This window comes from Podarcis vaucheri (assembly GCF_965113315.1).
Source record: "Podarcis vaucheri genome assembly, chromosome: 6".
Taxonomy (NCBI): Eukaryota; Metazoa; Chordata; class Lepidosauria; order Squamata; family Lacertidae; genus Podarcis; species Podarcis vaucheri.
In genome coordinates, this window is record NC_138764.1 from 47265150 (window position 1) to 47277995 (window position 12846).

General features: G+C 41.5%; 1 protein-coding gene across 1 annotated transcript; it reads left to right on the forward strand.

Annotated features, from left to right (window-relative positions):
- Positions 1-5357: 5357 nt before the first annotated feature.
- On the forward strand, positions 5358-7090 carry TACSTD2 (tumor associated calcium signal transducer 2). Its single transcript, XM_082228177.1, has one exon. The coding sequence runs from the start codon at positions 5466-5468 to the stop codon at positions 6390-6392; it is 927 nt and encodes a 308-aa protein (XP_082084303.1). The 5' UTR covers positions 5358-5465; the 3' UTR covers positions 6393-7090.
- The last annotated feature ends 5756 nt before the right edge of the window (positions 7091-12846 follow it).

Consider the following 12846-nt stretch of genomic DNA (forward strand, 5'->3'; position numbering starts at 1 on the left):
GATATATGGATCTGGACTTGTTAAGCCAGAATAAGATAAATTGCACACATACTGACAAGCTGTATGGTTAAAACAATTTGGAAAGCGTTTACAGTGAGCCCTGCCATGTGTGGATTCAGTTAAGAGCACACCCTGGGGAAACCCCATAGAAAGAACAGTGTGATATTGTTGCAAATACTTTACTTATTTATATGAATTCTTATCCACTCTGTACCACAAAGGCCCAGGAAGGGTTACAACAATAAAATATACCATTATAAAACAAAACAGTGACAAACCACAAGAAAAGTGTAAAAGCTATTAAAAACAGTTCCACATATAAAAAGGAAGGAAGGTTTGTTTCCAATGCTGGCCTTTGGAGACTCATTGAAGTTAATGAACGTGGCTGTCTTAGATTCATGAATTTCAATAGGCCTACTCTGAGTAGGACTAGCAACCCAAACATTTAATTTTATATATAAAGTGCTTAAAAATAGTTTGAATGCAGATGCAAGCTGGCATACATATCTCCACTTAAAGGCTTGTTGAAAGAAGATCTCCAGCAGGCGCTGTAAAGATGGTGCCAAAAGACAGACAGACAGTGCTATTCTCTGATCCTCGTGATAGGATCAGAACCACTGTAAAACTGCCTCCTATACCCATCTCACTAGGGCTTATCGACACCTCTGTTTGTCCCATTGCTTTTGCCTGGGGGAACCCGATCTTTAGCGCAGAATCGGAATAAACAGCAATCAGATTTTCTGTGGATTGCTGTTTGATCCAATTTAGCACTAAAGAGTGAGTTTCCCAGGGGGAAGTGGTGGGGCAAAGACAAAATCACTTGGATTTGTGTCTAGAAAGTGCAGGTCAAGCAGAAAACCGCTTGGACCTGTGCTTTCTAGGAACAGGACAAGTAGAAGTGTGGACTAGCCCTTAGCTGGCTCATAAGGATACCAGGAGCAATGGCATCAAATATCACTAAGATACTGAGTAAGAATAACAGTGCGACACTCACCCTCACTTTCTTCCAATAAAGCCCAACCATCCGGCCAGGGCTGATTCAGTTCCATAGTCAGGCCTGAACCCAAATTGGAGCGGGCCAAGCTACTCTTAGATGAAACATCATTTGCCTTTGTCTCACCATAGCCCTCTCAATCAGCTTTCCTCCAGTATCGGTATTTATGATCAGGCAGTTCTCAGAAACCAAGAGGTCCAGGCAGTGCTTTTTCAGGAGTACCTGGGTTTCAAGATGACCAGGGCTACTATCTCCTGCAAAATTGCATTGACCATCCCCTAGATCCCCCTGGCCACCCCCCTTGGGAAGATTTGATAAACTAAGAGGGGCAAGAATCAAGGGAACATGTTCTTCGCTCCGTCATCATGTCATCTGACCCCAGCAGCTGAAACTGGTCCCACGATGGTTCTGTAGACCTTGCACTGGACATCTCACTGAAGATGTAAATGTGGCATCAGGATTGCTATGAAGGTGAGTAACTTTACCCTGAATGCCTTATAAACAGATCACAGCGGGCTTCTGAAGGGTGTAAAACTCCCCGGAGTAGATGTTAACAGGCCCTGGACATTGAGAGCACTTGGTGTTTTATATGGTAAATTTGTGGAAGAAATAAGACTGATCTCTCCACCCTTTTCCATCTGTTTTTTTCTGCTGGCGATGTACTGTTGGTATATTCTAGACTTTGACTTGTTTGCCTCCATATGTACTTCAGAAATAATAATACTCAACATTTGCATAATGCTTTCAAGGTACTTCATAAGCATTATGAACCTGCAATCGGTGAAACAAACTTGAAAAGTAAGTCATTATAATTATTTCCCCATACTACAGGTGAGGGAATTGCTGATGACGGAGTGAGTGGCCTTCTAAAGGCCACCTATTGACTTCCTCAAACCGGGGACTTCCTGATGGCAGTCAGTCATTTAATTACCATGCTATAGTGCCAAAGTGGCAGAATAGACAAGTACCTCCTCATATTCCTCCTATATATCCGGTGGGATATATGCTTGGTGGATGGGGGTGCCATGCAAAATAGAAAACCAGCACTGTGGTCGAATTTTCCTCCATGACATGCTAGGTTTCTGTTTGCAGGGAGGGCTTTTTTATTTTATTTTAAAGAAGACAGAGGACCTTTTGCTTGCAGTGGTGCAGTCAGTTCTGCCACCTTAGCAGTTTGTCACTTTATCCTGCTATGTGAGTACACCAGGCCTGTGTCCAGGGGCTCATTTTGATGGCAATAAATCTCTGATGAAGTATGAAATGATCCTGTTGTCCTGCTTCTCAGCTCTCTGGCTGCTGTTTCCGGTTACTCCTCTTTTTTTACTGTCACTCCCTAGACACCTTTCATCAGCAGAAGAACCCTAATGACTTTGCCTGGTATTCCCCTAGCATTTCCTGGCCCCACCCCTATTTTCTACCTACTCTCCAGAGAATGTTGGTATCTGTGATGTAAAAACACACCCAGACGGATCATAGAAAGAGTCGTCTCCTGCGGAAAGATTTTAGTGGCTCCAGCAACTATGAGTAGGGCAGGTGGTGCCCTCCATACATTTTGGAGGGCATATTCACTGGGGTTGATGAGAATTGTGGGCCAAATTTCTGGAGAGCACACTGTTGGGGAAGATAAATGGAAGGATAGTCAAGAGCTGGGTTTGGATATATTTCGTCCCAAACCAATATATGCCAGAGTCAGTTCTATGAATTAACTGGATATGTACTTTACCCCGAGCCTTTAAAAAAGAAAGAGCAGAGTCTTTCGTTAGCGATTTCTCAGTGCACAACAGAAAGCATGTTAGAGCAACCTTTAGCACACATCCACCACCTCTGCAGTGGTTGTGTAAACTTGGTCTTGGGTGAGTTGTTGTGACAGTGGTAAGCGGAAGACAGGTTTTCTTACAGTGCAAAAACCCCTTAGAAATCAGAATCCCATTGAGTTCAGTGGGTGTTCATTCCCAAATAAGTGGCATTGCAGCCTTAAAGAGTGCATGTGTGTGTTTAATTTGGTGTACATGCACTATTTTATTCTAGAATCAATGGAGCCTGGGTACTTTTTTCCCTATGCAGTCCACACACAGTCTAGATCTACTGCATATTTCTGCCCCCTAGAAAGGGGCTTCCTGAGAAACTGGTTTCTTTCAAAAAAAATAAAAATAAAAGCTCATTCCAGGTTGGTTCTAGTCCCCCACCCCTAACATATGGGCTTTGAATTTTGCATTAGGCTTAAAAGGGGGCATATGTGTATACAAATACATGCAGACAGGGCTTCTCTGAGCAAGTGGGAACCTTGACTAGCCAGCCCTGTTGGAAGTTCAGTAGGGACCAATCCAAAGGCAGGAGCTTCTCCAACTTTGTGTGGAGCAGTTTGGGAGGACCCTGAAGAACTGAATGGGAGGGAACTGCTTAAAACCAAAGTGCATGTCTGGAGGTCCATATGCAGCTCTTTGAATCATGCCCCACATCTGAGATCCCAGCAGTCAAAGGGTGGCAGTTTTCATTGTGTTTTTTGACCACTTTGAGATCCGTAGCCCCCACCCAAGCTGCTGTCTCCATGGTACCTTTGGGGGGAGGATGACTATTTAACCAGACATGCCTGCTGTTTGGATCTTAGCCTCTCTGTCTGCTAGAATGCCACCTATGAAATAATTACTCAGAGTTTTGATTGCAAAATGCCTCCTGAAACTTCCCTGATGATATTAATCATTGTATTTTTAACTTTGCAAAGCTCAAGTGAAAGTTACTGTGTCTTATATTGGCTAAGCTTGGAACATTTCAAAAGGAGCAGGTTATGCAGTGACCATCCACAAGGAGCAGAAACATGTTTTGTTTTAAAATGAGATGAAAAGCCAATCCATCAAGGATGTGAAATAACACCAATTTTGAAGATTGTATTGGACAACAAGAACCCTACAGGAAAGACTAGCTTAAGCCGCATGCCCTTGTGGTTTGACACAAAAATGGGCCTATGGGTCCCTGGAGTAATGTGTTTTATGTGTACAGAGGGCAGGTTTGGATGGCCATAGCAGAGGACAATGGTAAAGAATCCTGAAACCTAATAGAAGAAGAAACTGTAATGGATGTTATTGTGTTAAAACAGCCTGTACCAATATGGTGCCCTCCAGGCGATGAAACTACAACTCCCATTAGCCCCAGTGAGTACAGCCATGCTGCCCAGAGATGATGGGAGTTGTAGGCCAAAACACTTGGAGAGCACCCTGGTCAACAAAGGCTGAATGCCCCTCGCTGATATAGAGTTATTTGTGCTGTTGTTTTCAATCTTAATCCCGCTCCCTGATGTAATTTCAGGACTGGACAGGGCCTCTCCATGAGGGTCAAAGCAACAGACATCAGTGGTATGGAGAACAGCATTTCCTAAGAGTTGATTGTGAAATGATGGCCACTTCACACATTACACACAGGGAAAGACACTCACAGGGCACACTTAAATAGGGAGCTATGGCCAGTCATAACTACTCCAATCCACACTTTTGGTGTACTGTATGATTGAATTTTATTAGGTATACACTTTTAAAAAGCGATAGAAGGCAGTGAAACCCCCATTAGAGGAAGGCAGTTACCGTGGCTGGTGGTGGGAGTTGTCATCCCAACAAAATCTACAGAGGACCAGGTTGGGATTGGCTGCTTTGGGCATTCCAAAAATTTTAGGTATAACACGGCTTCCAGAACTGTCCTATTGTTTGCTCACCCCCTCTGTCTTTCTTACCATAGTCTGGTGGATTATCCATGGAAATGGCTCAGCATTACATCTTGACACATCTTGAATCACTTGACACATAATGAGGATTCTAAAAAGAAAAGAAAAGAAAAGAAAAGAAAAGAAAAGAAAAGAGGGTGTTCTGGAGGCTGTGATCTCTTTCACTTTACCTCCTGTCTACTATGAGTACTGACCACTGGAGCTACTGTTTGTCTTCCCTGTTTAGTAGGCCTCCTGGGCTGAACAGAATGGAGGGCTGACTGGGCTTGGCCTCACAGTAGCCTCTAACCCAGCACTTATGCATAGTTTGGCCCATGGGGTAGGCACGTTTCTATTTGCAAGAGCTTAATGTAGTATTGGTTTCTGTGTTTCTGGCATGATGTGCTTCCTCCTTCAGTGGGAGGAAAGAAAAGCAGGTGGTGGTGGTGGAAGTCTTGGCCATTATTGCTGGAATTACCTCACTTGTGATTACCAGGAGGCGAGGCCGAGGGTAGGGAAGTATGAGAAGGCAGAGAGTTGCTGCCACTCCCTACTGAAGAAGGCGCAGCTCTCTTGGTCTGTGGGTTTTCTGTGTCACCACACACCTGCTTTGTTTGAGCGTCACCAGCCAGACTGGTTGGGCAGGTCCGATGGTAGAAAGAGAGGCAGCTGTCCCGCCCTATCACTCAGAAACCGGGAGGCTCTTGTTGTGGATGTGTCTTGTCTTCAGGCTGCTGTGTTGCCCTGTCTCTCCCTAAAGACCTCTTTTGTTCATCCTCCATGGAGTCTGCTTTTGGGGCTGCCCTGGTGTTGATGCTTGTGGCCACGTCGGCCGCCCAGAACGACTGCTTTTGCTCAACGAATAACCTGGCGTCTTGCAGTTCGGAATCCGGCAGCTGCATCTGTACGGCACGCGGTTCGAACCAGAGGCTGGACTGTTCAACGCTGACTCCAAAATGTCTGCTGCTGAAGGCGGAAATAAAAACCAAAAGAGGCAGAAGTTTTCCCAGGCCCGAGCATGGGTTTGTGGACAACGATGGACTTTATAACCCAGAATGTGATGCCATGGGCTTCTTCAAAGCCAGGCAGTGCAATCAGACAGATACTTGTTGGTGTGTGAACAGCGCTGGGGTAAGGAGGACGGACAAGGGGGATCTCAACATGAGGTGCAACGAGCTGGTCAGAACAAGCTGGATCTACATTGAGATGAAGCACAAAGAGCGAAAAACTTCCTTGTCTGAATCAGAAGTGGCAAACAGCTTCCGACAGCTCATTGAAAACCGCTATATGCTCCATCCGAAGTTCATCACAGCTGTTGAGTACAAGGAGCCATTAATCCATATCGACCTAAAGCAGAACATTTCGGACAAGTCTTACAGAGATGTTGACATTGCAGATGTAGCTTACTACTTTGAAAAAGACATCCAGGGTAAACCCATTTTCCCACCCGATAATATGTTTGGTCTCTATGTCAATGACGAACCTCTAGATATTGAAGAAATCCTAGTATACTACGTTGATGACAAACCACCAGAGTTCTCTATGCAGCGCCTGACAGCGGGCATCATTGCAGTGGTGGTGGTGGTAGTCCTGGCCATTGTTATTGGGATAACTGTGCTCGTGGTTACCAGGAGGCGGAAGACGGGCAAGTATGAGAAGGTTGAGATTAAAGAGATGGGAGAAATGCGAAGAGGACAACATGCATAAGTGCCTTAATTTGACTGTAGAACTAAGATTTTGACATGGGCAGAATGGAAAGAAGACGACAACATTGCTACCATGTCTTTTGAAGGTGGGGAGGGCACTTGGTTTTCTTTTTTAAATTAATGTTTAATCAAAGATAAAAACAACAGCTTTGTAAAACGTCCACAATTCCAGATTGGAAAAGTGATTGGGATATAGTTAGCATTTCCCTTTAACTATAGTGTACAATGTGATGATAATAATAATAATAATTTGAGATGAATATCAATGTGTTAGGGACAAAATCCCTGTACTGTACCCACTCCTGAACTTTTCCAGATTTGTAGTTTTTTAAGAAAACAATGTTCTGTAGCTACACGGTTAGTTCAATTTATTTTAACTGCATTTCTACATCTTTTTGGGGTGTGTTTATGTGTAGCTATCCCCCAATCCCCAGCCCTGTTCTCTTTGGCCCATGCTGCTAAGGTGTGTGTGTTCTGTCTGTGCATTTGAGACGGACTTTCTATTATTAAAAGTGTTGGAAAGGTTCGCTTCTTCCATTTAAACCTGATTGTTTTTTGTCTCTGATCTAAAATATTTCTTTTGTAAAATAGTAATACCTTCTTAAATGTCAGCGTTTACCATGGAACTGGTGTGTGTCTGTGTGTTTGTGTGTGTGTTTATAATGTAATCTTCATTGAAATAAATTTTCTTAACTTTAATCTGTTGCTAAGTTTCATGCTGTGATTCTAAAGGATTTTTCCTCCCAGCATAGATCAGGCTGCCTGTGGTCCTTAACTATCTCCTGGTGTTTTAATGTAGGGGTAAGCTTTTTCTGTCCTTGCTGAATTCCAGCTCTGGGAAAACTACTTGCCAGTCATGTATTGGGTGGTGTGATATAATCAAACCATTGCCAGCCATTGCCATTTCTTGGAAAGTATCATCCGTTTTCATCTGGTGACAGCAGCTGCTGGTAGTAAGTGCACTGCTTGCTATCTAATCTTTGCCATCACAGTCTAGCTGGCAAGAAACCCCTGAAAACCTCTCTACTGTTTTAATAGACCTAAAATGACTCAGTACAACATAGTTGCATATGCTATAGAGTGTACTCCTCTTGTTAACTAACTTGTCCAGGCAAAATAGGATCTTTCATGCTATTGTGACACTATAGATAGGTCATCTTAGCCACAAAGCCTCTCCCCCAAAGCAGTAAGTCACTACAAGCTATTAAAATTGTCATTACAAACTATGGTAGTCGTTACAGGCCACCACAATCTTTGCACCATAATCTGTAACCACTGCTGCTGAATGAACAAGCATTCCTCCATATAGCTGTGAGTCACATATAGCTGTAAGCACAATGTTCCTTCGTTGTAGAGGCTGTCAAGTCAGAGGTACCCAAGTGATCTTAGAGCTTCTTTAAGATGTTCTGCAGAAAGGTTGCAGAATAGTTGAGAACATCTGTACTTGGTCCTGCTCTTATTTTTTTCTTTTTTTCTGACAACAGATATCAAGTCTATTTTGAGCAGGGACAGAGTTATCAAATAAGCCAAAAATGCCTAGGGCCCATGGTTTTCATAATGTGGGTGGCAATGTTGCGAACATACAGAATACTCCTATTTCACTCCCCCAACAAGCAAGTGGGAGCAATGAACCTTGGTTTAGTGTTATGTCCAAACCAGGGATTGTGGTTTGTTTTGTTCCAAACAAACCATGACCATGATTTGAAGCCAAGGTTTGCTATTTACTCACCAATTGCAGTTTATACATTTTGTTCAGAATTTTATTTTGTTCAGAATTTTGTTCAGAATTTTATTTTTGTTTTAAAATATATTCTTTGTATGCATCTCTGGATAAGATCAAATAACACCCCTGATACACAAAACAAACCACAATCCCTGGATGGGACATAACATTAAACCAAGGATTGTGCTCCTGCTTACTAGCAGGGAGGACTAAAGTAATCTGAATGTTCATGGTAAACTATTGGCCATGTGACTTACTATGAATTGTAAATGTAGCCAATGTATCCAATGGCTAATGAGTAAGAAAACAAGTGCAAGTAATCATAATTGTTTCAAAAAAGCAGAAAAAAATAATTGAGATTTGATGGGTTAGGAGAAGACTTTTGTTTCTGTGTGAGAGAGTAGACTAGGCCATACATAGCTACAGATGTATCAAAGTTTCTATAATTAATTAACCCCATCTAAAAGTGGATGGGCTTTGGTATTTCTGTGTATGCCGTCAAGACTCAGTTGTATGCGCTGCTAGGGGATAGAGAAAGCTCAGAGGTCATAAATGGGGAGGGATACAGTATATGCCAGCAATTAATCAAAAGAACAGAAAGATTAATTGCAGCAAGACATGCAGAGAACATCTCTGGCCATATGCCATTCTAGCTGGCATAAAGACGCAGGAAGAAACTGACTTTGACAAACTCCACGTCCTTTCTGAGTCAGGTTGCATTCCTTTCTTGCAATTTCAACCTTCTCACCACTCCTACTTTTCCTCCTTTACCTACCTGTGGCTGTTATTATCACATTCATTTTTAACTGGGACCTTGTGATGACTACCAGTGTTTTACCAATAATGTTCAAAGAGGTCTTTTAATTTCTTGGGAAGTGCATGAAAGGGAATCATAGACTGTGAGCAAATTCAACTTACCCTTTCAATATGCTGAGTTGTAGACCGACTTCAATCCATACTTTAGTGAGTACTCATAGGACAAAGAAGCTATCCAATTACATCATCCACACACCCAGATCAAGTTCATTAGAGATCTTATTACAGACTCATTCCAGTGTGCTCTGAAATCAACCCGCAACTTGCTCTCTGATAAATTAATCCATAATAGGCATTGGAAAAGCCAAACCATTTACTGAGGCAGGAATGCTGATGGATAGCTGAAAGGCCTGGCTAGAGGTGGGTTTGGGGAAAACCACTTTTATTGTATGTTATTAGACAAAAAACCCGAAAATAACACTACAGGAGAATCCTAGAAGCTCTCTCCTCGATCTTTAGCCTTAACAACTTTTGTGTACTAGCAACTCTTGCTTTAATAACCTGCCACAGTTCACACTCCTTGAAATTGTTTATTCTTTTTCACTGAATTCATGGTTAAAACCTCTCTGTTCTGCTTCTACTGTAGTCTTGTGTAGTCGTTTGTGTGAGTGGAAACTGCTCTTACCAGGACATCATTGGAGGTTGGTTGACTAGGGGGCATGGGGCACTGCCCTCAGCCAGCCCTCTTCACCTGCATCCCTACAGTCCAGGGGGTGACCGGAGCTGTTAGCTGCCTCTCCTTTAGCCTCAGCTTTGCCCCTATAGAACTCAGCAGGAAGGACAAGGAGGAGATGGGGGGACAAAAGTAGAATTAGTTGACTATGACTGAGCCTTCTGTTGGCTTCCCAATTTTACATCCCACCAGTTCCAATAAGCACTAGACATCATCAACAGAACTCCTGTGCATGACAGTTTCTAGCCTGTCATTCAATTGGGGAGATTTACCACAACACACACACGATTCAGGTTTTGGTGTACCACCTGCCTTTTGAACACTGGCTGTGGGTGTCAAAAACTGAACTTGGTGCTAGGCCATGGGTTCACACAATTGGCTGATCACTGGCCAGGATGCAGTGCAGAGGGTTCTCAAATGCTTTTCCGTGGCTACTATACATCCAGTGGGTCATGTTCTACTTCTCTGATCTATGTCACCCAAAAGCTGCTTTGTCCATGCTTACCCAGTGGGCAACATTCACTTGTTCCACGAATGTGGAGGGTCAGAACGGTTGCCTCATTAAACATGATCCAGATGTCGCTAGAGCTGAAACCATCCAACAAAAAATATTTCACTTTAATCAGCACATAGTAATAGGTTTTGCACCCAGTTTCAGTAATAAGAAAAAATAGTGATGATTGTTTTATTGAAGAATGAAAGCCTCTTTTTGAGGATTATTTAAAGAAATATTATAGTATGAAGAACCCATGAGCAGGATTTGAACTATGAGCAAAAGAAAGAATTAGAAATTATTGCATTGTGATTATAATATAAGAGACAGAAGATAGGGTGCAGCAAGGGGCCGAAATAAAAAAGGGGAAGTTGATAAAACAAAAGAAAAAAATTATTATGTATTGGAATGACATGTGAAATTTGTAGAAATTTAATAAACATATTCATGCATTCTGATGAATTAGAATCTGGCCCACAGAAGTTTGGGCAACAATAAATTTAATAGTTGTTGAGGTGTAAAAAAACTCTGTTGTTTTAGCAGCACAATCATACTGTATATAAAGTGATCTCACCACATTGGAAATGGTTTTCTTGTCCTTTGACATGCTTAGGAAATATATAGATATATCTAATCACAAGTGCTTTACAAAAAAGCTAGGTACATGACAGTTGGAACAGTTTAAGTAATTAAATAATCGTGATAAAATACTGATAAACACTACATAATTTATATCTTTGAGTTTTAACCACTTCTTCAGAGAATGGGTTGTAATATTAACAAATTGCCCCCTCAATTCCCTATTCCTTAATTGGGATGGTTAATACTATTACAGCAATAATCTTTCCCATGCAGGTACAATTACCCTTTTCAAAGCCTTCCCATTGATCTGTTTCAGGGTTTTGATAAATTTCTAAGTGCCGCAATTACTTCATTTTAATGCTAAAATTAATCTTGAGATGTTACAATTGCCTATCAGAGCAGGAAGACTTGACTTTCCCAGGTTTTCTATATATATATATATATATTTAAAAATATTGTTGGGCAGCTGGAGCACTATTCCTTATGCCGCAGTTTTGCCTCGTTAAAATTTTGCACACGCTGAATAAGCTGACAAGATCCTCATTTTATTTTCATGAAGGTCTTTGCTCCCTGAGGGACAATACACTTAGAATCGTACTCCAGTACACTTCACTACCTAGGAAACAATTATGGGGAGACACATGGTTGTTATCTAAATGAGAGGCAGAATGAGAATGGATTTGTAATCCTCCTCTGAGGTTTTAGAGATGGACCCCAAAAGAACTGGTGACATTTGCTCCCATTATTTCTCAGGCAATTTTTATTTGGAATAAACGTCTCTCCCCACTAGACACTTGTGTGTGTGTGTAAAAAAAATGTCTTTTTTTCTCACCGGAAGAAATATGCTGAACAACAGTATAATAATTGGATCTTTCTAGTAAATGGCCTGTTTGAATGGGGTCTCCAGTGCACAAAGGGTGGGGGGAGGGGAATCCTAGTTCTAATTCTCTCTCTAACCTCTGTCATTCCCTGAATATTTACACAGATACAGTACAGTTTCTTTGTACAAGAATGTTAAAATCTGTTAATTCTTTCTGGGGACTATTGAACAATATCTGCAAGCATAAAAAGGTAGAGAAAAAACAACAAGTTTTCACCTGTCATCTTTTAGTAAGCTATCATACTGGGGGACCTGGCAGCCAGGAAAAGTTTATATTTTAGGTGTATTGTATAAACAGCACTCCTTGGAGGTAAGGTAAAATTTCATTTGGGCTTGCATTTACAAAAGTCATGCATCTATCATACAAAGGGACTGCAATTGTTTTAGCAACATTTTATTCAGCCATTTCAGGGTTTTTCACACATACTCTCCAAATCCGCATTTTGACATCCATAATCCTATGAAATTTTAATTCTGGAATTGCTACACATTTCAGCAAAATACAATTTCAGCTCCGCCTGCTTTTTTCTGCCTTTTCTAGACACGGTGTTTGGTAGGCAAATCAGGCCTCCTGTTAATGAAATGCAGGTGGTGTTTTTCTATTTTCTTTTCTCTTTATCTCAGGAGCAAAATGCTCGAAGCATATTTTAAAGGGCTGCTATATTCCTGGATATACCTCAGAGCTTGCCCTTGGTAAAACCTGTAGCAGCCAAGGTCTAGGTACAATATAAGGTGTCGGGTGTTTTGTATAGAAAATAATTTTAGTTCAATTGTCCAAAGGTTGACCTAAGGCCAGAGTCTCTTGGGGACTTTATTTTAAAAAGCTCTTTTTGATCCTCTCCTCAAAATAAAAGGTGCTATGTCTTCATTAAAATTCACGAACAGCCACAGCCTTTAATAACTACTTATGACTTTAGATCTAGCTGCCTATTTAAAGAAAAACAGCACTTACACATTTCTAATTGTATGACTATACATGCCACATTTCTATATTAAGAGGTATTCACTATTGGATTTCAATGAAGCTATCCTGTAATTACTCATGCTACATTTGGTGACGACTTCAGAATATTAATATGTAGGATTGCCAGTCAGGGGTGTTTTAGAAAAGCAGGGTGCATAATGTGAATTCAGTACCATAACATAAGCTTCATACACCCACAATTGACAGAGTGTCTGTGCAGCAGCCATGTTCGGATGGCAAGCTAAACCATAGTTTAGTGTGACAAGAATGAGTCACAGCAAGCTGAGCCTCTGGCATGTTTGAAATGGCATGTCAGAACCTTTC

Bases quoted from the DNA above. Each gene is read 5' to 3' on its own strand.
- TACSTD2 (XM_082228177.1), top strand. From the start codon at position 5,466: ATGGAGTCTGCTTTTGGGGCTGCCCTGGTGTTGATGCTTGTGGCCACG.